A 24,352-nucleotide genomic window follows, 5' to 3' on the forward strand; every position below is an offset into this window, starting at 1 on the left:
AAATCCATGGGAGCCAGAGTCATGATGCCGCAATCACTCACCTGGGGGCTGTGCCAGGCCCTCCTGAGATCACACACGGCCTCCCGGCTTCCTCAGAAGCCTCTCAAGCATTATCAGAAGTTACTTCTGGTTTGCATCAGCAATTCTGGTTGTGTCTGGGAGGGTCCTGAGGCTACAGGCTCGGCATCCATGGATGCCGAAATCCACGGATGCCAAGCCTGTGGTAAGCCTGTGGTCCACTGTAATGAGATTTAAAAAACACAAAAAACACTGTCCTGCTTGAGGCCTGTGGAGTTGGCACAGTGTCTCCCCATCTCCCAGTTTCCAGAGTGAAATCCAGTGCCTGCTGAAAACTCAGACATGGAAAGGAACAGACCAATGCACAATAAGAGTTCTACCAGAGCTTCAGGTGCCCTCTACTGTTGCTCTGACCCCCTTGTCCCCACTCCCCAACTTTCACTGGGTCGTCAACCAGCCAGCTTCTTTCCAAGAAGTCTGTGCAGCAGCCTGCAGGCCCTCCAGGCAGAGATCACATCACTGCCCTGTGCTGTACAGCCTAGCATGCTGTGGGGCTTAGCAACCGGAGACAGCAGTCCTACCTTTTTGGTCTAGGGAGCCCCATGGGGGTGAGGTTGGGGTCTGGTTTGGGAATCGTTTTCCGGATCCGGATCTGAGACACTTTCTTTGGCCTCTTCTCTGAGTCAGCCTGGTGGGGAAAGAGCAACAGGCAACATCTTCTCAGTGACCTCAGATGCTACCAGCCCAGAAGAGGGGAGGGCCCTCCCATCCGCATGTGCAGCCCACCCAGAAGTGCTTGGGACCACACTGTCAGGCTCTCCCATTTTAGCTGCACAATGACTCCCTGAGAGGTGCATCAGGCAGAGAAGGGTTAGTGAGTTGCTCATAGTCACCCACTGAGGGGCTCTGAATCATAAGCAGACCCAACAGACCAGCCCCCCCCCCTCCAGCACAATGACTCTCTTATCCTAGCAAGACTTGGCACCTTTCCAACATGCTGTGCTTCAGAGGTTCTGCAGACATTCCTCACAAACAGTTCTGTAAGGCACTGGTGCAAGTCCTAGATTACAGGGTCAGGAGGATCCCAAGGCTGAAAGATCCTGGTTGCCCCCGTTCTCTCCTCCTCCCCCTTAATACTCCATGCTCTCCCAAGAGTGAGTCAAGGCTGCATTTTAATCCACCTTCTGTTCACAGCCTCCCTATCCACCACACTCTTCCACCCATTCATCTCCCAAACAAAAATGATACACAAGGGCCCCCCATATTCGTGGGGGATACATTCCCCCCCCCAGACACCAAAGCCATGGATAAAGGGGAATCCTATACTACTGCGGTGCAAAGCACTTACATCTCTTCCTTTGCAGCCAGTTATAGAACAGGAGAGGAGGAACACAAGAAGCGATCAGCTGGAACGCTAGAGGAGGGAGTTAATGCGAACACTAATAGGAAGCAGGAAGCTTCCTGCTACTTGTTGGCATTCTGGCTGACTGCTTCTCCTGTTCCTCCTGTAGCTGGCTGCAAAGGAAGGGAGTGCTTGCAACACAGCAAAGAAAAACAGTTAAGTCACGAGCGAGCAGGGGGATGAGCCTGCAGATACAGGATGTAGGGGACAGACAGACACCTGTACTCCCAACAACAGGGAGGACCATTTCTAATGCTGCCAACTTGTGCACATGTTTGGGCTCCCTGCTTTCTCCAGCAACTTCACTTACTTTGTCCAAGCAATGTCCAGTCTTTGGCAACACAGGGAGAGAAACGTCCAGGTCATCCAATGGGTGCACCTGGAATTCGGGGGCTGAAAGTCCGAGAGAGGACAGCACTGGTTCTGAAACTGAGCAGCGTGTTGGCAGGGATGCAGGGAAGGGAGGATCCGCCCTAAGAGGAGAGAGTATGAAACAAACAGGCTAAAGGGAGGTCCTGGCAGAGACGGTGTCAAGGCATCTGTGCAGATGACAACACGTGGTGAGCAAAATGGTTAGCCAAGGATGGACAACCACGTGGCCATGGCTGCACAAGGAAAACTTGGGAGGGGGAACTATTTCTGTCTAAGGACATCTAAAAATTCAGTTCACTGGAGGATGCAAAACGTCATCTCTTATTTTTATATTCCTATCCTGGCATTTAACCAAATAGTTCCAAATGATGCAACCAAGCTGGCTGTTGGGGATTTGGCTGGAAGGAGTGGGCTGTGCTTTCTGGGGGCAAGAGAGTCTCAGTTGGGGGAGGGAGACTGAGGGCCACAAAGGAACTGCAAGGGAGAACTGCTCCTCATCCCATGGACTCCAAGGCACAGGAGGAGACGTCCCTGCAATCACATCCAGCTCCAAATTCCCTCCCCAAGAGCCTTTCATGCTGTGTTAAGACATTTTCACCGAGAGGAGCATGAAACCTGCTGGCCAGACAAGACCTGGGCTTTCATACTTGCTACTGAATATTGCCCCTTCTTGTTTCATTTCGACAGTGGCTTCTCTGTTGCTGTCAAGCTGCTGAGAGCGTTTATTTTAGTAATGGATACATGGGATGGACATTGTTAATGTTTCTACAGTTAAGATGCCTTCTTCCTGCAATGACAACACCAGTTTGGGGGGGGGGGTTGGACTCACCTCACTGCACTGGCAACAACCCAGGGAGCGCCAAGAATCTGGTCGGGCACCTGTGGCAACACGGTGGGGCTGGTTCAAAGCAGAAACACAGAGCCACACAAAGAAGAGAAAGCAGAAAGTTAGAGCTCCGTCACAATGAAGGGGCAGCATCCCTCCACAGAACCTGCATTCCCAGAAGCAATGCCGAACCAAACACCACTTGAGTGTCTCTGGCTTCCCTGGCATGGCAGATCTCAGCAGCCAGGCATCGAAGAGGAAGGGGTCCCACTGGAAGGTAAAGCCAAGAGCACACCTGGGACAAGGCTCATCTTTGCCTGGGAGACATTTAGGGAAGCTCTCGCTTACCGCCAAGTACTGTATATTCATGCATAAGTAGAAAAATTGATGCCTTAAAACTGACCCTGAAAACATGGGCCGGCTTATACATGGATCAATATGGTGAATGAAGCTTCTAGGAGCAGCTGTATGGTGAGGTGGGGGTGGCACTGGGCTGATAAGCAGCATGCGGGGGGGGGGGAGAGAAGCCATTTTCCTTAGCTTCTTCTCCAAACAGGTAGAGAAGTAAAGGCGCTTGAGGGAGCTGTAGTCTGTATGAGGGCTGCTGCTATGGAAATGCTGTACTGCACTCTCTTCCAGGCCCGGTCCATGCAAACGCATCCAACAGATGGGAACATTTCAAGAATGCCGTTTACAACACCGCCTTGTCCATATTTGGCAAGAAGACCAACAAGACAGCAGACTGGTTTGAAGCCCACTCTGAGGAGTTGACACCAGTCATTGAGGAAAAGAGGAGAGCTCAAGCAGCATACAAGGCCTGTCCCAGTGAGCGCAACCTGCAGGTCCTCCGAGGTGCTCGCAGCAAAGTCCAGCAGACTGCCAGGAGATGTGCTAACGACTACTGGCTCCAGCTCTGTTCCGAGATACAGATAGCAGCTGACACGGGCAACATCAAGGGGATGTATGATGGTATCAAGCAGGCCCTAGGTCCAACACAGAAGAAAATTGCCCCTCTGAAGTCTGCAACAGGCGAGGTCATCCAGGATCGGGTGCAGCAGATGGAACGCTGGGTGCAGCACTACTCTGAGCTATATTCCAGAGAAAATGTAGTCACCGAAGAAGCGCTGAACAACATTGAGTGCCTGCCTGTGCTGGAGGAGCTTGACAGTGAACCAACCCTAGAAGAACTTCACGTGGCCCTGGACTCCCTTGCCTTTGGCAAGGCACCTGGAAAAGACAGCATCCCTGCTGAAGTCCTAAAGTGCTGCAAAGAGATCATCATCACTGAGCTGCATGAAATCCTTTGTCTCTGCTGGAGAGAAGGTGGAGTACCTCAAGACATGAGGGATGCAAACATCATCACGCTGTACAAGAACAAAGGCGACAGGGGTGACTGCAACAACTACCGTGGCATCTCTCTCCTTAGCGTTGTAGGAAAGTTGTTTGCCCGAGTTGCACTAAAGAGGCTCCAGGTACTTGCAGAGAGCGTTTATCCAGAATCACAGTGTGGATTCCGAGCCAACAGGTCCACCACTGATATGGTATTCTCCCTTAGACAACTGCAGGAGAAATGCAGGGAACGACAGCCACTCTTTATAGCCTTCATAGATCTCACGAAGGCTTTCGACCTGGTCAGCAGGGATGGCCTCTTCAAGATTCTCCCCAAGATTGGATGTCCACCCAGGCTCCTCAGCATCATCAGATCCTTCCACAAGGACATGAAGGGCACTGTTGTCTTTGATGGCTCCACATCAGACCCCTTTGACATCCGAAGCGGCGTGAAGCAGGGCTGTGTTCTTGCACCAACCTTGTTTGGGATCTTCTTCGCTGTCCTGCTGAAGCAGGCCTTTGGAACTACAACAGAAGGCATCTATCTCCGGACCAGATCAGACGGAAAGCTCTTCAACCTCTCCAGACTGAGAGCCAAGTCCAAAGTCCAGCTGAAATGTCTGCGTGACTTCCTCTTTGCCGACGATGCAGCTATCACTACCCACTCTGCCAAAGATCTCCAGCAGCTCATGGATCGTTTTAGCAAGGCCTGCTAAGATTTTGGACTGACAATCAGCCTGAAGAAAACACAGGTCATGGTTCAGGATGTGGACTCACCTCCCTGCATTACAATCTCTGCGCATGAACTGGAGGTTGTCCATGACTTTGTGTACCTTGGCTCAACGATCTCCGACACTCTTTCTCTCGATACCGAGCTAAACAAACGCATCGGTAAAGCAGCTACCACGTTTTCCAGACTCACAAAGAGAGTCTGGTCCAACAAGAAGCTGACGGAACATACCAAGATCCAGGTCTACAGAGCTTGCGTCCTGAGTACACTTCTGTACTGCAGCGAGTCATGGACTCTTCACTCACAACAGGAGAGGAAACTGAATGCTTTCCACATGCGCTGCCTCCGACGTATTCTCGGCATCACCTGGCAGGACAAAGTTCCAAACACCACAGTCCTGGAACGTGCTGGAATCCCTAGCATGTATGCACTGCTGAAACAGAGACGCCTGCGTTGGCTCGGTCATGTCGTGAGAATGGATGATGGCCGGATCCCAAAGGATCTCCTCTATGGAGAACTCGTGCAAGGAAAGCGCCCTACAGGTAGACCACAGCTGCGATACAAGGACATCTGCAAGAGGGATCTGAAGGCCTTAGGAGTGGACCTCAACAAGTGGGAAACCCTGGCCTCTGAGCGGCCCGCTTGGAGGCAGGCTGTGCAACATGGCCTTTCCCAGTTTGAAGAGACACTTGGCCAACAGTCTGAGGCTAAGAGGCAAAGAAGGAAGGCCCATAGCCAGGGAGACAGGCCAGGGACAGACTGCACTTGCTCCCAGTGTGGAAGGGATTGTCACTCCCGAATCGGCCTTTTCAGCCACACTAGACGCTGTTCCAGAACCACCTTTCAGAGCGCGATACCATAGTCTTTCGAGACTGAAGGTTGCCAACTAGACTCCTCATAAAGCCTACAACTCCCAGAAGCCCCTTCATCTCCTTTCCTGTTTGGAAAAGAAGGTTTAATGGTTCCTTTTTTCTTTTTGCCTTTCTACTGCTGCCTCAGAACAGTTCCTGGTAAGTCAAAGCATTTTACACACCCCTCAGTTTTACCTCCCCAGCTTATCCGAGGGTCATAGGAAATCCCACGACTTTAGGCTCAAAACCTGCCCTCGACTTATCTGTGAGATCCACTTACACTCGAGTATCTGCAGTACCTTCGTGCATTCATTTTCAAAGGGCAAGTCCAAGGAAACTGCATCATAAAGCGAAGGCAACCCAGCAGCCTTGGGTGTGTCTAAGATCATCAGCGGAATCCCTTCCACTTCCCCCCTTCCTGGAGCATCATCAGACAGAGCGCAGCCAATCTAGATACCCTTCAAGGTCTTTTCTGCTGCACACAGACTCAGGAATTCTTCCAAGGAAACACTGCGAAGCTCAGGCAGGCTGGGGAGAAGGCTCCGCTTTTGGTTTGGATGCTCAGACTGGGGAGGAGGGCTGTGGGTCCACAGCACAGCAGCTCCCTGGCATCCAGAGGGCCCCTCCCAGGGGTCACTCTCTGGCAGTTCCAAGTAAATCACCAGGTGGCAGGTGATGGAAAAAGTTTCTCTCTGCCCAAGACCCTGGAAAGCTGCTGTCAGTCAGAGAAATGAGACAGGTCAGCAGTCGGAATCAGGAGAAGGTGGCTGTCTAAGTTCATTCTGGCTGCCCCCGAGGCTGGTGGAAGTGGGAGGAAGGATGGAAACCAGAGCAGGCGCTTTTCCCTTCAGAGCTCTGGACCCATAATGGGCTTGTGAGTCACACACACCAGATGGCCAGAGCGTGGTGCTCCCTTCCTGCCAAGCAGGTCAATCAAGACCATCTTGCTAGGGTTGGCACCAGTCTGTGCCTTCATTAGCGGGTGAAAACGCCACCTGCCAGCAGCCTGCAGCACAATTACAGGTGCTTTTGGAAGCTGCTTGTGCAAAGTGAGATTCTCCATCACCACGAAGTGGTAGCTGCAGCCCTGAATTTCAGCTGCACAGCTTCACCAAAGAACCACCTGCTGGCCCAGAAATAAGCCACCCAAATGCAGAACTCCACATTCACCTGAGAAGTGCACACATCATGCCATGTGCTGGGGGGGGGGGAGTCCTGTTTCTTTCACACATCACCTCAACGCCCAAGCCTCTTCCCAGCCAGGCAGAGCCTGTGCCATTTACCCGTGGGCAGAGATGGCAACAAGAGGATTGTCACTAGTGGGTGGATATTGAAAATGTCTTTTTGGTCCATGATGTGAAGGGTAAGGACACCTTTCATTCGGCCAGATGGAGCAGGGATTAGATCCCTGATTTGTGTTTTGTTTCCAGGGATGCCTACAGTGGACCATTACGCTGTGTTAAGAATGTCCTCCCAGATTTTTCTTGAAGTCAGCACAGACTGTGCCACTAAATTCCAATTGGAAGACCGATTCCTCAGCCCCAAAGGAATTTTCAAAAGGCTGAATGGAAAGCATTTGTTGCTGATCATAACATTCAGTGGGTACCTCCTCAGGTAGGAAATTATAATTGATTTGTGGGTCTGCTGCTTTTGACAGCCAGTAAGCATATCCTCCGAGGCTACAGAAAAACATATATTCCAAGTTGCAGTCAAGAATGCACAGAGCTATATAACCAATATGTGGAAAACCCTGAGCCTGAAGGTGCTAATGAACTTCTTCTATGTTTAGACTCCACAAGGAGAGAAAAGTGGCAAGCTCTTGTGGGGGAAATGAGTTTTAAACATGCCAGCAAAAAGGCTTGGTCCCTGCTTACAGATCTGGGATTCTATGAAACAAACTCAAAATGCTGGTGAGATCGGCCCCAATGATAGAGCCACCAGAAATCTAAATCTCATAAGGAAGACAACGAGAATAGAGAGAAAATCAGTAAAATTAAAAAGGAGCAAAAAAGCAGAGTTAAAATAACATCTCAGAAGAATTTGCTACACAAGAAACCAATAAAATTAGGAAAAGTGGCTGGCTTAGGAGTATGTCCCTGAATTCCTGAACCATTGTGGACCATGTACTGTATTCTGGCTCACATGATTTTACAATGATATTCAACAAACAGGGACACTGCCAACAATCTTTAAAAGAACAAATTGTTGCCATTTTAAAACCTGGTAAAGGGGGGAAAATCAGCACAGGATTTTAGACCTATAGCGCTCCTAAGCATCTCTTATAAGTTGTTGGAGAGACTTCTTTTAAATAGAATTAAATCCCTAGTTGAGGAACACATACCTATAGAACAAGCTGGATTTAGGTCAAAAAGAAGCTAACATTAACCTCCCACATAGAAAATGGATTCCGGGGGGGGGGGGGGAATCTGCTGCCACGTTTATTGTTCTATCATCAGCCTTTGATACAGTGTGGAGAGAAGGGATGATTTAAAATTTTTTACATATTGCACCCTGTAAGAAAACAGCTCCTTTACTTAATAATGTGATTTCAAACAGGTGTATTGAAGTATATCTAGATGGTCAAATCAGCTGAAAGTACAGGTGAAATGAGGGTTTGCCACAAGCTTCTGGGTTGGCCCCACTACTTTTTAATATTTATGCATTAGATTTACCAAGCACTGCTGGAAAAAAGTTTATATATTTGCTGATGACATCTTGCTAAGTAAATGATCTGAAGATTTTGACACCTCTGAAAAAGACCTTGAAAATGACTTAAAGGAAATGGATAAGTTTTTTGAGATCTGGAGGCGAAAACCTAATATTAGTAAAACTGAGGTCGCTTGCTTTCATTTAAATAACAGACAAGCCAATTATATACCAAAAGTGGAATTTAAGAACCAGCTGTTAAAAGTTTAACCGTAATCCAAAATACTTAGAAGTGACTCTTGATCAGTCTTTAACTTAAAGGAAACATTTAAGGAAAACTAGAGACAAAATAAAAACGACAAACAATACTTTAGACTCTCAGCTTGGCCAAACATGCCAACAGCCAACTGGGCCCATCTTCTACTACAGTTAGTCACTGGTGCTTATTTTGCTGGAACACTTGACTCCCTTCCCCAGAAGGAAAGTGCAGCTGGCTCAGCAACATCAGGAAGGGACAGAACTCCCCCCTCCCTCGCTTTGATGCTCCAATCAGATTTCTGTCCAGCCACTGCAGTGGGTTTTCCTTCACAAACATGCTTGAGATGCACACACAAAACATGGCAGCGAAGTTGGCCACTCATTAGCCCATGAGGTGCCACTTGAGGTACTTCTGCCAAGATGAAGAAGCTACAGGTATGCTGGCTTTGACAGAACTTTGTGCTGTGGGCTACCCTAAGCCAGGAAGGGAAGTGACCCAAGTCCAGAGCGCTCCATCTACAAGCAGCAAGATGTTCCTCAGGCCATTAACTGTGAGGGGCTCACACCTGATGGATCTGCTACAGCCACCATTTTGGAGGGTTAAGGGGAGAGCAGGGCTGCCTGCCATAAACAAGACTGCCCAGAAATGAAACAATGTTCATTGGGTTAAAATGCCAAGGTCAGGTTTAAAAACAACAATTACCTTTACGGTTCACCTGCTACCTGCGGCAGTCTTCTTCAGAAGCCAACCTGCCCACGGGAACATGGGACAAGAACTTCCCATGAGAATGTGGGCAGGTTGATACAGGAATGACAAAAAGAAGCATTAACACCAGGATCACAGAGCACAAGAAACATTGTAAATTAGGATAAAGGGGGGGAAATCAGCAGTAGCAGAGCATGTATTAAGAACAGGACATGTGCTGGAATTGAAAACAGTCATTGGCAAAGGTCATCAGACCAGAATAAAGAGAGGCTAGAGAAATTTTTAAACATAAACAAAACATGAATAGGATGGAGGAGAGAGGAGTGTGACTAAAGCATGCTTACCAGTGCTCAAGGATACCAGAATCCAGAGGAGGGGGGAGGAGATCAACTTTAAGAAAATAAGTTGGTTGGTTTTTAACCCATTTTTGCCCGGTCCACAGGTGTACACATTTGGTCCCTGTTGCGTATATGCAACATTGAGCAGAAATGGCTTCAAGAGAAGAGGGTAACAGTGAAAGTGAGTGAGGGGTCTTTAAGACTAGAGGTGTAGCTGTTTGGTAGATCGGTAGCTAATGAGATAATAAGGGATAAGGAATCAAGGGATATTAAGCCCAGGAGCAAGAGCTGATCAGGATAGTGAAGTGAGGTGTTGGTTCAGTGGTCTAGGTTCGCTTCTGAAGAAGTCTGCCACAGGCAGAGGGTGAAATGGAAGGTAATTCTTGTTTTTAAATTTGATCTTAGCTTTTTAACCCCATAAATGTTGTTTTATAATTATGGGAATTTGGCCAGGAAAGTCTCAAAAGATTGCCCAACCCCATTTTTCTTCAGGTAGTTACAGAAAGGTTTAAAATTAAAGAATAACGTTTGCTTGGAACAATTGCACATGGGAGGGCACAAACAACCCCTGAGGTTCCAACTGCAAGGCTTTCCACGTTAATTTCCAGCAGGTTCTGGCTTAAGCAGAGGTACGTGTCAGGGATCTTGCTTTGGCCTCTCCTGGAAAAGAAACTGCTGAACAACACAGAGGAAAAGCAAATTTAAGGTCGTCCCCATATGCTGATGAAATGGCAAGAATCTTATCACACCCAATAAAAGCTCTGCCTGTCTCATTTCAGGCTTTAGATTAATTTAGGGACTGTAAAGTTAACTGTTAACAAGACAAGGCTGAAGAGTAGTATTAAAAAACAGAGCTGAAAACTGAAGAGCAAGGCTCTCTCTCCTCTGAGCCATTTAAGAGTGTGGGTTCAAGCAAACTTGAGAAAAGAGTGCAATTTCACTGTCGTTGTCAATCAATGCTGGTGATCAATTATCAGGGTCTGGAAGACCTGCTTTGGCGAACGTGAAGGTGCTCTCAAGGATGTCATTTTATTCTGGAATATTCCATACTTTCATGAAAAAGTCATGTTAAAAAGAGAGGTAGAAGGCGAGGAATTTTATTTGGCAAAAAACAAAAAAACAACCCCAATGCCTCCCAGAATTGCCAAAGCAGTGCTGTTTCAAAGTACAAGAGGGGAAATACCTCAGTCTAATATGGAGCAGCAGATGGGCAATGACTGGGTTCAATAGGATAAACCATCAGGGCAGCAGATCTTACCACACACAATCGGCTTATAATGGTTTGAAGGCTGTTTTCCATAATTCTTTCCTACTCTGCCGCTGGTCAGTTTTGTCTGAAGGTTAGTACCCTTTAATCATAGAATAACAGAGGGAAGGGAGCCACAAGGCCACTTAGTCCAACCCCTGCCCTGTCAAAATGTCACCACAAGTATACTGCAATCTCGTAAGAATTTTGGAGAAAAATCACAATGGAAATTAACAACTGAATATTCTCTTCTATATTGAACCAAAGTTAAGCCTGGATATTTAAAGGCAGTCGTGCTGGAACAGAACGTAGGACCTGTGACATGTCTGTTGAGCACAACAAGATGACAAGCGGCTAGAACTGGATCATAGCCACACTGGGGGCAACGGTTTCTTTCATTGTTGACTGATCCATTTCTTATTTATTTGAAAAATGTTGACTAACCAGTTGACTGACTGATTCGTTTCTTATTTATTTGAAAAATGTATGCTGGAGAGACTTTTTGCCAGTCAGCAGAGACCAGGCTGAGCCAGATGGGCCAAAGGTCTGGCTACAATGGGCAGCAGAAGGCAGCTTCCTCCCTCAGATCGCCCCAGCTGCAAGACGTCTGGCCTTTAAATAAGCAAGACACTCTCCTTCCTCACCAGAGGCGTGGTCACAAGCCCAAGAAGGTGCAGAATGCAAAGAATTGAGGTTCTCAGGAGGGGGGGGGAACCCACTGCCCCAAGTTAGGAAGACAACCCTATATTTAGCAGGAGAGTCCGGGGCATTTAAGCTTTCCTCCACCTTCGTTCTGGTTTCAGTTCCGGCACACAACATCCCTTCCTGGGTGACTGTGTGAACCATGTTCGGGGCAACCTTTGCACCAAGAGTGTGAAATTCTCTTGCTGAGGTGGAAATCTTGGGCTTTGGGACTTGTTGCTGCTTAGGGAAGAATGGGGGGGGCATGCAGAAGATTCAAGGGTCAATCTTTGGCATCACCAGCTTTTGGGTGGTAGCAATGGGACATATCCCTCTGCCCAAGACACTGGGGAGCCTGTTGGTTCAAGAAGGCAGCACCAAGCAGACCTCCAAAACTCGGCCCGCGGCACCTTCCGAGGGTCACATCTTGTTGCTAAGGCTGTTTCCAGCATCACCCTTTCTGTGCCAAGGCAGAGCCTAGAAAGTCCTGTTTGGAAGACCCAGATCCGTGCCGGGGCTCAGCTCTCCCAAACCTTTCCTACCTCAGACACCAGGAGCTCTGCAGCCAAATTCTGAAATGCACAAGTGAGGCAGCTCCCCTTCCTGCAATCTAAGCTCTAGCGCGACATGCTTTATGTGTGGCCAGGAGGGAAAGAAACAGAGTTAGTGGTTTGGTCAAAAGATAATCTAACAGAATCTGGCTCTACAGGGCAGGGCAGTGGACAAAGCAGGGTAGGGTCTGCAGAGGAGCTATCCAAGGGTGCCCACTTAACCGGCAGGAAGCACATGCATGCACATGGGAAAAGACTAGATTGTGAACCCCACACCTCCCCAGTGTCCACCTCCTGTACCACCTCTCTCTCCCTCCCGAGAGACAGCAGAATACAACCAGCTCCATAGGTCGATTCTCAGCGAGAAGGCGGATGGGGTTTTTTTTTTACCTGTTCCTGAGGCCCAGGCTTGTGGCTGCAGGGGTGATTGGTTGCCACGTGCAGTGGTTGGAGTGCAGAGGAGGGAATTCAGAGGGGTAGGTGGAAGGACCATGCTGGCTCCAAAGGGACAGTCCCCTCCCCACTGAGTGGGGCACAGAATAAAAAAAGTCAGATGATGCCAAAGACGAGCAGTTTAAGCCTTTCAAGCCCTGGACAAATTGCAGCACAGTAAGCTTCTGGGTGGCTGGGGTGCGCCTGCTGGTGAGATGTCGTTTCCTCGTCCAGAGCCTGTAACATCTGGCAGAAGACAGGGCCAGGATGGTCTGGAGGCCCTGTGGGGGGCAGCCTGAGCGCCTCTGAGCGGTGCCGTCCTCTCCCCTGTCTTTTTTCGCATGCAGAGATGACCCAATGGGAGCACTTTCCTCAACGGGCGCCGCACACAGGCAGCTTCTGGGAAAAAGGAAGGAGAGCATCCAACGCAAAGGTTTCGCAGTAATGTCTCTCTCTCCCGTCACCAGGGATGGGATTCCCAGGAGGCTCCTTGCAGGAAAGGGACCCACTTTTATATGAAGCGAAACTGGAAAAAGCGGGGCGCTGAAGGAGAGGGGCACTTTGTGGCCCAGGTCCCAAAAACACAGGTTCAAAGATTCTATGGGGAAAAGTGCCAAAGATGGAGAGTTCAGCATTTTAGGGCAACAGCTGCTGTCATTCATCCACCTAAACTTCAGATTAACACAGGAGAAAACATCCAGAAGCTTCCAGCTCGGAAGTGGGCAGCACTGTCCAGTCAGGGCAAGACGTTTGGTGGACTGCCACGGTAGCTTCCATTGTTGAGGGTTTCTCGGAGGAGTCAGTAATTTGTCAGCCAACACAGACAGCCTCCACAAGACCGCCTGGTCTTGGGTAAGTTGGCCAAATCCTACATGGCCCAACAAGCTGCTTTGGCTGGCTCTTCGCTTTGGTGCCTGGCTCCAGAGGATGGTCCCTGCCTTCCTTATGGCTTCCCCCCGCATGGCAGGATATACACAGTCAACAAGCTGGCTTTTGTGCTGCGGGAAAACCTCCAAGAGATTCTTTAGGCAAACAGAGCTTCTAACTGGGTTGCTTTTTCTTGCTGCTTGGAACTGGACTGGGCCAGAAAGCTTTCCCTGCACTTTTCCTGAGGGCCTACTGAACGGAAGAGATTGTTGCGTTTTGTGTGCACTCCCAAAGGCACTTCGGATTCCGTGCCGCCCACTGCCAACAGCCTGCGGCCACGTGAAAGAAACTGGGGCAAGAGGCATGTTGCTATCCGTTGACATCCAACCACAGTTCTCATCAGAAAGGCGTAAGCTTCCACCCTCCAAACAGTCCAACTCAAACAAGTCCTTGGATATCTTTGGCCTTTTCAATTCCTGTAAATTGCTCCAAGTGCTTTTGCTCTTCCTGCCCTCAGTAATGCACCCTGCAGCAAAAGTCTGTCGTGCAGGAACTTGAGGCTTCACAGCCAGTCCACGTAAAGAGCTGCCTAAAGGCTGCCAAACCCTGAGAAGTCTCTTCTTCAAGACATGTTCTGCCTTCACGGTTGCTTTTGCTCTGAGCCCATCACAGGAAGAGACAGACCGATATGGACACCCCCTGGCCTCCTTCCGCACAGCTTTCACAGCAAGTTCTGGACAATCTCCCGTTTCAGAAACTCTCATGTTCCCAACATGCACCTCAGTGCCCTTGTTGACTGCATGAGGGAATGCCTTCCGCCTGACGCCTGCCAGCTCCTGGCTGCGCTTTGTGCTCTGCCAATGTCTTCCTTGACTTCTGAAGCATTTTGGTGAGGCTTCTGACACACCACCACCTCGAGAAGCCCAAGGCACAGTGTTATGAAGGACGCCTGGTAATCCTGTGAGAAGCAGGCCTTTGGACTGCCAAGCATGGCCTCTGACATCCTCCAAAGGCCCTGAAGTATCAACAGCATTAGAAAACGAACAAACTGGCAAGTTCTCCACTGTCTGACTGCCCTCTCTTGGGTGGTCTTCCAAAGATGGTTTAATTTTCCTCGAGGGATCCACATTACTGGGTGTTACATATACAATTTCACCTAGTATCACTGTCCCTGCCTTGCTACCCATCATGCTACTGGGTATCTCCTTACTGGGAGGAGGGGAGCCCACACACGCACCCACCTGGGGAGGATGGCTTCCCTTGTCATTCAATGAGCTGATGTGACGATCATCTTCTCTCTGAAACACTGTCGGTACAGGATATTCTTGGGCAAGAGGGCAGCAGAGGACATTTGGATATGGTGAAGCTGAGGGGTCATCTTTCTGAGACAAAGAGGTTCCTGGATTCTGAGCAGGCTGCGCTCCTAAACATAACAAACGGGACAATTTTTTGTTCTGGCACAATCTGGAACTTGCTCCCTCTGTACTGTTCTGACCACTGGCTACGGCCAAAGGGTTGGGGGCTGGATGCAAATAATCTTGATTAGAAGGTGAGGAAGACTCACTGTTGAACTTTAGAGAGTGGTTTTTCTCTTGCGTATCTGAAAGACTTGTTTTGACCGACACGGAGGCAGAGCAGAATTCACCCATTTTCACTTCATCAGTTCGTTCCTTTGCAAATCCATTCCACTCCAGTCGTTCAAACACACACTCTGCAGATGGCTCTGGGTTCTTTAATTCTACAGGCTCTCTTTTCAATGGATTGCTGACCGATCCCAACGCAGTTTCCATGGAAAAATAGCTACCAGTCACAATTTGCTGAGAGGTTTGTTGAACGTCATTTGGTGTCACAAGTCCTGGTGGGGTCACAATTCCATCACCTTGTAGACAAAGGGATTCATTTTGACTATGGCTGGCAGATTCTTGAGTTTCTATATCTGAACGGGTCACAGCCTGGACAGCGCTGTCTCTCTCCCGCCATCCTGAGATAATCCAGAGCTGCTGTTGGTCTTCAAGGACTTCTCTTTCTGGGCCTTCACTCTCCTGATTCCACGAAACTGGATGATTGTAGTGATGTGCAGGGGCCTGGCTCTCCGTTCCTTGTTCTTTGACAAGCCTGCCAGGTTCAAGGGGATGCACTGTTTCATCCACGCACCCACTGTCTCTCCGCGTCTCACTCGCACCACTTCTGTGGCTGTCTTCCTCCACGGTTCCACTTTCCACTGTCTCCAATCCACCGGGCCCAGTCATTGAGAATGCTGAAATTACTTCTAGGTTTGTATCTGGAGGGCCAACGTGGGTGTCAACGTCCAACATTTCCTCTGCGCTCATACAGCTATCACTCGCCAGCCTCTGGCCTTCAACTTCAGCATCTGACTCTAAGGCTTCAGCCCCCAACAGGCTAGCACTGCTTGTCCGCAGGGAGCAGAGGGAAGCTGAGCTGCTCTCTCCCCTACCCAACTCATTCTGGTTGTTTTCATAGGAAGGAAAGTCTTGTGCCCCAAGACCGCTGCGCTCCTGAGGAGGGCCAGCTGTCTTGGGAGATGCAGGGGCGTGGCACACTTCCAACCCATCAACTTGTTCAGCAATAGTTTCAGTTCTCATTTTTAGTGCACAATCACTCAAGCAAACACTCCCCGAAATGGTCCAGTAACCCTCAGTAGCAGAGCAGAGGCTATTCACGCACTGCTCCTTAGGAATGCACGCTTTGCTCTCCACACTGGGCATCTCGGCCGTCCTCTCCTCCACATTACAGAGTTTGGGAGCTGCACTGTGCTGGGGCTCTCTGCTTCTGTCACTGCAACCGCCACTATTTTGTCTTGCTGATGACAATCCTTCCTCATCACAGAGCAGGCAGGCAGCACCCCGTCTCCCCAGCTCTGCACAAGTCCCTGAGATGTCCTCTTTGGGCAGGCTGTCCAGAAACCCACCAGGACTTGAAATCACACTCTTTTCTGGAGGAAATGAATGATCATTGCCGGGCTGAGCTATTGCAGGATTTTCCTCATCACTAACTAGGTGGACGTCTGCTGTGCAAATGAAATTGACAGCATGTAGGGACATGGCTGAAGAGCTCATTTCGGTCCTTTGATTGCTAGCAGATACCACTTGCCGTAAAGGCTCTTCACGGGATTTCCAGCCAGAATTGAAAGGCGCACAGCAAGTGGGATGCGGAGGAGTGCTCGCGTTGCAGCCACTCTGAGAGCGCATGGAGCTGCCTGCTTCTTTCCAGAGAGAGGCATTTCCTTCTAGCACACTGGCCAAACTTCCATCTTTGGAAAGAGAATATTGCTGAAGTTCGTCCCTCTGGACACTGTCAGATCCAGAAAAGACTGATTTCAAGTCGTCATCTGAATGCCCTTCCAGTGCTGAACGGCCAACCTCAAGAAGGAAAGAGGTGTTGGGTTGAGAGGGTGTGTTTTGCTCCTTTGAAAACGGGCAGACCTGCAGTTCCTGCTGACCATTCCCTGAATGAGAACTGGTTTGTGTTTCTTTCCAGCAGCTTTGCATTCTATTTCCTTTCTCAGTTTGAACATTTCCTCCACAGATACAGCTATAGGAGTGATCCACCCTATTCCTTGTTTCTTGTTCGGTGTCACTGTCGCTGGACAGCTCCACCCTGCTGCAGGTGGCCAACAGTCTCTCTCCTGTACTCATCAGGGAGGCCCACTCTTCAAGAAGTGCAGTATTATCCCAACTGGCAATGTCCCCCGAGCATCTATCATCACCAAGAGAGGATTCCTCCTGCGTTTCACAGACCACCTCAAAGACATCTGTGTCCTCTTCCCACAGCATCTGTCCCAATTCCAAGCCACCTTGAAAGAGACAATTTGACATTTCAGGAATTGTGTCTCTGGTTTCCAATTCTGAAGCAAGCCTACTGTGGTCGTGCAAGTTCATTTTATCCTGATGGGAAGGCAGAACATGGTCAAGAGTTGCACCAACTTCCTGGTTTTGATTCAAGGGCTTCTCTTCTCCAGCCTCCGAGACGGAAAGTGCACTTGTCGTTGCTGCTCTCGGCCCTTGACGCTCCTCTTCTCCTTGCAGGCCTTCTTTCACCAGGGCATCGTCCGCAACACTGACAGGCTCTAGAGAGACCAAAGTGCTGGTTTCTGAGACCCCAACCTCGGCCATGACTGTTTCTACCTCTGAGCATTCCCCAGTCCCGGGTGGTACACCCAGACTCCCGTAGGGACAGCTCTCTCCTGCTTTACCAAACAGCACAGTCCTATCGGCCTTCCTACCTGGCACTTCTTTCGTGGGGTTTGGCAGATTTTCAACGGCCACCTGCACGTTGGCTTGGCTTTCTTCTGCACAAAAGAACAAAAAGAAAAATTATTGCTATGGCACATGCGGTGTTTCTCCACAGTAAGTATACACAAAGAAAGGGGTGCTGTGGGGCTTCCCAGACCCTGGGGAGGGATGGGATCCATGCCTGAATGTTCTTAATTACTGCCATTCATTCAATATTTAATCACACTTCCAGATTCAGGTTAAGAACTCAGTGGGAGAACAATCCCTGCTCTGCAGGCAGAAGGAAGGACCCAAGCTCAGTCTGGGGCAGTATCTCCAGGTGCGGCACTGGGTTGGGAAAGAGACACTGAGAGCACTGCCCACCTGAGTCCAATTTGGTACCAAGCAGCTGTGCATGTTTGTTTGCAAAGGAAATACTTGAAGAAAGTGGGCCACACAGCAACTGACTGAGGTCACAGCTGAGCCAGGGAGGAACCTTTTGGCAGAAGGAGCCAAGCACCACCTCTGACCCTGGCAAAGGAGGCGGGCAGCTTCATCAAGCCCCTATCCTGTGAGGACCAGCGGTCCAGAAAGTCCTCAGACCATAAATGCGTGAATACATGTATTTTTCTTCCATAAAAGCAGCTTCTGGTGGAGCGCAAATGGGGTGGGGGCCAAGAGTGAAAGCGTCTCAATGCCCCAGCTGCAACTCTGAGCCATTTCAGGGCCTCTTCAGAGCAGTATTCAGATAACCCACATTACAAAGGACCATGTTGTTCAGCTAAGGCAACATGCAATTTCATTGCTACCAAACTTGTTATTTCCAAAGAAATGAAGTTACTCGTTAAAGAAGTAATCCATACCTAGAAAATAAACCACTTCCCTTAGCTTACACAGAGCGAACCATGAGCAAGAATTTTACTCCCAAAGAGCCACATGCAGTCCTGACAGGGAAAGACACGAGCTCAGCCCACAGCTGCAGGATCTCATCCCATGAGCTGCCCTGACCTGAGGTTAGCAGGAGACACGACACCCTGCCCTAGTAGTGGAACCTAGACAGGTTCTAGAATTCTGACCTTCTCTGTTTTAGGGGCAAGACACAACCCTACAGACCTCTCTCACCAACTTCAGTTTCTGAATGGACTTTTCCAGTCTTTTAACAGGGCAGACAAAACGACAAATGTAGATATTTAAATACTGGCAGATAATTAAGAAACAGCTGCAGCATGACCAAGGATGCAGAAACACACACCCTTTCTTACATCAGGATGACATCACTGGCTCCCCCTTCTGCATGTTCACACATTGCAGTGCTCAGGAGCCACACTCCTCTCCAATCCAAGGTTTGAAAAGAGAACCAGGCCAAAACAAGAGAAAGCCTCCTTGGCTGCTGTGACTTGTCTACGTGGGGCTGCCCCTGAAGACGGTCCGGAAGCTACAGCTAGTGCAGAATGCGGCAGCTCATGTAGTTGCTGGGGGTCGGCGGTTTGACTCTGTCACGCCGCTACTCCGGCGGCTGCACTGGCTGCCCATTCGCTTCCGGGCTGAATTCAAGGTGCTGGTTATGACCTTTAAAGCCCTAAACGGCTTGTGACCAGCATATCTGAGAGACCACCTTCTTCCGTATAATCCGGTCCGTTCTCTTAGGTCATCAGAAGGGGCCCTGTTGGTTGTGCCGTCATTGAGAGTGGTGAAGGGAATGGCGGCCAGAAACAGGGCCTTTTCGGTCATGGCACCTGCACTATGGAATTCTCTCCCCTTTGAATTGAGAGCAGCTTCCTCATTATTAGCGTTCCGGCGGGCCTGAAGACTTTTTTATTCAGGAAAGCCGAGGCACCATAAGGGCTGTTTTATACTTTCGTCTTTTACTGCGTGCTATGTATTTTATCCATGTAATTTATTTTGTTTTAATTGTTTTTAACTGTTTTGTATTTTTAATGTTTATCTGTTGTTTTGTATTTTTAACCTGATTGTTAGCCGCCTTGGGTGCCCTTCGGGGAGAAAGGCGGAATATAAATCGAATAAATAAATGAAACACAGCCTAGTTTTCCTTCCCCCCTACCTGAGTCAAGAAATCAGGCCCAGTTTGAACCCTCTCTACAATCCCCCTTCAGTTCAGACTAGAAGGGACAAAAGGAAGGGAGCAGAAAGCAGCTCACTCCGATGACCGAAACAGGGCCTGAGCTGGCCCAAGAGCCACTGTGCTCATTCTAGCAAGAACTGCTACATGCAGAGTTGTTCGCCATAAGATGTGTCTGAGCAACTAGAGCGACTGAAGAAGAGATCTGAGTCAGCCTGCCAGGGCCTCTTTCCTCTAAGCCAGTATTTATCACGGTTTGTTCTCTGCCATACCTCTTCACATGGTCCACTGGAAGTAACTGTTGATGACATCATCCCCAGGTACTTCTGGGTTGGGAGGCCAGATGCAATGCGACAAACACCAGTAAGAGGCTCAGGGGGACAGGAGGCTTGATCGAGCATGGAAAAACATGCTATGAGCTCTGTTTGCCAAGCCCAGCCTCCTACTGCTATTTGTTGCGTTGTGTTCTGGTCTGACTTCTGGGCAGGGGTTACCACCAGACACCACCTCAGGTAACACTGGTGATCCTTGTACCATTGGTTGAGAAACACTGCCCTAGAGTGGTCACATTACGGCTTGTCTGCCTGGAGAAAAGGCCTGACTGAACGTATTAGCATACCTAGACTCTGCAATGAGCCTGCGCTTTCAGCATGGGAGGGTCTTGGAAGGCATTCTCTTCCCTCTTGGATTAGCTGAGGCTCCCCCTGGAATAAAAAAAGGAACAGAACACACATGCTGGTCATCAGAGTCACAGTTGCAGCACCCACGAGAGGGATAAGGAGAGCTTCCCCCCCTTCAGACCCCAGGCTTCACAAACCACACCTGCTCCACATCTCAACCTCTAGATACCTTCTGTGTGAATGTGCAAGATTGTTTCTCAGTAACAGTCACAACAGTTGCTACACTACTTGTTTTGTGCTACTGCCATACTGAAGACCTGAGTGTTTTTGACACAACTAGCAGAGGATGCTCTCATCTCCATCTGGGGAAAAGGTCTCCAGCAGCAGGGCTTGTAAAAGCTTCTTGGCACTCAAGCCTTTGAAAAGCTACTACCAGTTCGTGGAGATGCTGGTGGACAAGAGAGTTTTAGTTCCTCCCTCCACAACATCTACTTGGTGGAGAACCCACCCACCCCTCCCCTCCTGCTCAAGCTCCAGTTTGCTAAACTGATCTCTTGCAGTTAAAACCCTATTAAGGACCTCACACAAAACGTGCGGTTTGGCTTTTTGAAGACAAGCAATTGTTTTATTCCCCTGAATCCTTCAGAAAAAGTGTAAAATACTTAACGCACAAAATACCAGTTTGCTCTAACAAAACAGTGATGGTAAAGAAACACTAAATATTTTATTTTTAAAAACCTGCAATGGAGCCATAAGGGAAAGAAGAAGCACTCAGCTGCACACTAATTAATCCCCATGAGCACAATTTTTTGGCAAAGATGTAAACAGGGCAATAATATCCCATGGTTCAGTAGAGCTACACACCACACTCAACATTTTCCCTCACAGGGATCCAGTAATTCTTCATACGTGCATAACCCCAAAAAACTCATCTGAAATCCACGGGATCTCTACTGCACTAAGATACAGCAGGCCCAGCCTCTTTTGCTAGGGTGAAATATGGATACACTGCAGTTTTCTTTACCACTCGCTCAAGGAGAAACAGCTGGATTTGTCAAGTCATTGAGCCTTCCATATCCACTCACATCTTAAGTCGAACAATGACTCTCTAATTCCAAATCCAGCAGATTCTCACCTCTTCTGACCAGCAGGTTGCCCTTGAAGCTGGAGCAAGGCACCCCAGGCCTTCCTCAGCAACACCCCTTGGGCTTTCTGCCGCTTCTGCATCTTCCGTCAGTCGTCCTGGAAGACAGTCCTGCTCTGCTGAATTCCCATCCTGGGCCTCCTCATTCCCAGCAAGCACCACAGTTCCTGCAGGCTCTTTGGAAAGAAGTTTCACCAGCCTGGGGCCTGGCATTTGGCCAACGTAATTTGGTCTTTCATGGGAATCCTGGGAACAGAGTTTCAACTCATAAGTCCTTTGGTGCTCAGACGGCAAACCGCTACGGCAGGACAGCACAAATGCTGGTGCCTCCGGCTCTGCATCTAGAACGATAGTCGGATCAGACAGAGCAGAACGTTCAGCCGAAAGGGCTACAGGAAGCCCTGCATACAGTTCCTGCACCGCAGCAGACATGGAGGAATCACAAAGATCAAAACGGCTTTCTTTCAAGGGACTCCACATTGGAAGACAGCATCAGGACAGCTGGAACGACATACCACCTTTCCCATTTACCTTCAAGAGAAAGACAGCATTCAATTATTAAGTACAAATAGAACCAAGGCATAGAAACCCACTGGCCCTTGCGCTTCCTGGCTGTCACCAGCCAAAGTCAAAGGTTTTTTCCTTGAATATCCAGCCTTTCCTTCCTACACTCAGTGAAAACCCTCAACCATATGCTGGTCATCTAGGATTTCCTTGCATGACAACAATTACTGGTCTAACTCAACTGACTCACGTACCCCTCCGACATCAAGACAGAGGTGGGGAAGAAACAGAATAGGCAAAAACACACAGGGATCTAATAAAACGAGGAAGGGACATGATTGAGACATACAAAATTATGCAAGGAATGGCTAGAGATGTTAGAGAGAAGCTCTTTTCCCTCGCACACAATACCAGAAACAGGGGACATTCACTAAAACTGAGTGTTGAAAAAGTTAGGACAGGCAACAGAAAATATTTCTGTACCCAGCTTGTCCTCACTCTGTGGAACTCCTTGCCACAGGATATGGGGATGGCATCTGGCCTAGATGCCTTGTAAAGGGAACTGGACAGACTTCTGTAAGAGAAGTCCATCAAGGTTACAAGCCATGATGAGTATGTGAAACCTCCTGGTTTCAGAAGGAGGCTACCACAGACTGCCAGGTACAAGTGGCAACAGAATGCAGGTCTCTTGTGGCCTCCCTGAGGTATCTGGTGGGCCGCTGTGAGATACAGGAAGCTGGACTAGATGGGCCTTGGGCCTGACCCAGCGGGCCTCTTCTGATGTTTTCAAGTGTGCACAGTATGGGTTCCCTGTTCACTGTGACACCGGAGGCAGCGCACCGGGCCCCAAAGGAGCATCCAGGTGGTGCTGGGCTGACCCACAGGGACCTGGGCTTGATGAGCCAGGGGTCCTTGAACTGAGCGTGCCCCACAGGTTTGCCGCAGGGAGCTGAGCCGCTTGGCATTCGGACAAGGGCGAAAAGAAGCCTCCCCGCCGAACAGCATGTCTCACGGCTGGAAGGGCCTGGCGCGGAGCCAGGCGCCTGCGACACGGGCGCTCTCCCAGGGTCCCGGAGGGTCCCTGCGGCGTTGCAGGCTTCCCCCAGGGCGAGCCTGCATTCCAAGGAGCGCAGCCCGCGGCGGCCGTGGAGGGAGCCCCGTCGCCACTGGCAGCAGGCGGGGCGCCTGAGGAGGGGCCGCCCCTCCAGGCCCGGAGGCTCCGAGCCCTGAGGGCAGAGGAGGGGGAGGCCGGGACGCTTCCGGCGGCCTTCTGCGCCCGCCCGCCCGCCCGCCCGCCCAGAGCCCCCGCCTCGCCGTTCTCGGAGGCACCCGGAGCGCGGGAAGGCCGCCGGGCTCCTCCCACGCAGCCGAACTGCCGCGAGGACGGGGCGCCAGAGGCTCTTCCCGGCCGGGCGGGGGCTGCTGCAGGGCAGGAGCTGAAGGCGCCGCGCCGGCCCCGCCGCCGCCGCCCCTTCCCGAGGCGGCCCTCACCTGCGCGGGCGCCGGGCGCCTCCGGCCTCTCCCGGCCCCGTCCGCGAGGGCGCTTCGCAGGAGGCTTCCGGAAGCGGCGGCGCCCCTCGCGCTTCCGGCTCCGCCGCCACTTCCGGCGGCTCCGCCGAGGCCTCCCGCGGGAACGGACGGCCAGCGGGTGGGTGGCGCCGCGCGCGCTCCGGCCCCTCCCCTCCCCTCCCCTGCGAGCCTGTGCAGAGCGCACCCCGCCAGGGCCCTCCGGGGCTGCCTCTCCAGGCCCCTGGACGGGGCAAGCGGGTTGGAAGGGGCTGCACGTGCCTCCGGGCATGTGCAGAGTGCGCCTCCTGGATTTCGTGCGCCTGCACACGTGCGGCTAATGGCAGCAGGCGGGGCTGAGTCCAGGGGTCAGCCCCCTGCCCCGGTGCTGTTCCCCAGGGCCAGATCAGGTGCCTGGCCTGGACTCCCCGCACTGCCACCTGCACCCAGGCCCCTGGTCCTTTTGCTACCTGCTGCTGGTAGCATTGCTGCCCCGCCGCCTTGGGGCCCCCCTCTTGCGGTCTTCTCCGCAGGAGTTGCTGCGTTTGCTGTTAGCCCCCCCCCTTTGGGGTTAAAGCCCTTAGCGGCGGCCTGGAGCATCCCACCTGGGGCGGCCCTGCACACGCAAGGCACAGCCTGCCCCTTGCAGGAAAGCTGCTCCTGTATGCGCTGAGCTGATGAGATCACCTCCTGCCTGTCCAAAGCACTGTAGTAGCCAGTGAACGAAGACTGCCTGGCCAGGCACTAAGGAGCATCAATGCGTATCTTACTGCTGGAATTTGTTGTCATAGGATGTGGTGATGTCCAGGGACTGACGTGGCCTTCGAGGGAGACTGGACACATCCATGGAGAAGTCTTCATTTGTCAAACGTTATTGGTCACGATGGCAGTGTAAGGCCTCCAGATTCAGAGACAGTTTGCCAGTGAGTACCAAGTGCGATGGTGAGAGAGGGTTAAGCCCTTCTGAACTGCTTCTGAGCCGCCCACTGGGGTGTCAGGTTGACTGCTTTCCA

General features: G+C 50.5%; 2 protein-coding genes across 3 annotated transcripts in view; one reads left to right on the top strand and one right to left on the bottom strand.

Moving 5' to 3' along the window:
* Positions 1 to 23,410, bottom strand: part of PRR14L (proline rich 14 like) — a 30,410-nt gene extending 7,000 nt beyond the window's left edge. The window contains exons 1-7 of the mRNA XM_066610058.1: positions 23,325 to 23,410; positions 21,321 to 21,860; positions 20,185 to 20,269; positions 12,345 to 17,562; positions 2,622 to 2,690; positions 1,731 to 1,893; positions 600 to 706 (exon numbers count right to left, since the gene is read on the bottom strand). Of these exons, the coding sequence (XP_066466155.1) occupies positions 600 to 706; positions 1,731 to 1,893; positions 2,622 to 2,690; positions 12,345 to 17,562; positions 20,185 to 20,269; positions 21,321 to 21,809 (6,131 nt within the window). The 5' untranslated portion in view covers positions 21,810 to 21,860; positions 23,325 to 23,410. The remainder of the gene's footprint in view (positions 1 to 599; positions 707 to 1,730; positions 1,894 to 2,621; positions 2,691 to 12,344; positions 17,563 to 20,184; positions 20,270 to 21,320; positions 21,861 to 23,324) is intronic.
* DEPDC5 (DEP domain containing 5, GATOR1 subcomplex subunit) overlaps positions 23,362 to 24,352 on the top strand; it is a 64,368-nt gene continuing 63,377 nt past the window's right edge. The window contains exons 1-2 of one of the 2 annotated variants that reach the window (XM_066610033.1): positions 23,362 to 23,481; positions 24,131 to 24,262. The gene's annotated coding sequence lies outside the window, so the exon portion shown is untranslated. Of the gene's footprint in view, positions 23,482 to 23,559; positions 23,750 to 24,130; positions 24,263 to 24,352 lie in introns of those variants that run through there. The other variant, XM_066610034.1, reaches the window with a different exon arrangement.

The sequence above is a fragment of the Tiliqua scincoides genome, chromosome 14 (assembly GCF_035046505.1).
Source record: "Tiliqua scincoides isolate rTilSci1 chromosome 14, rTilSci1.hap2, whole genome shotgun sequence".
In the NCBI taxonomy this organism is placed as follows: domain Eukaryota; kingdom Metazoa; phylum Chordata; class Lepidosauria; order Squamata; family Scincidae; genus Tiliqua; species Tiliqua scincoides.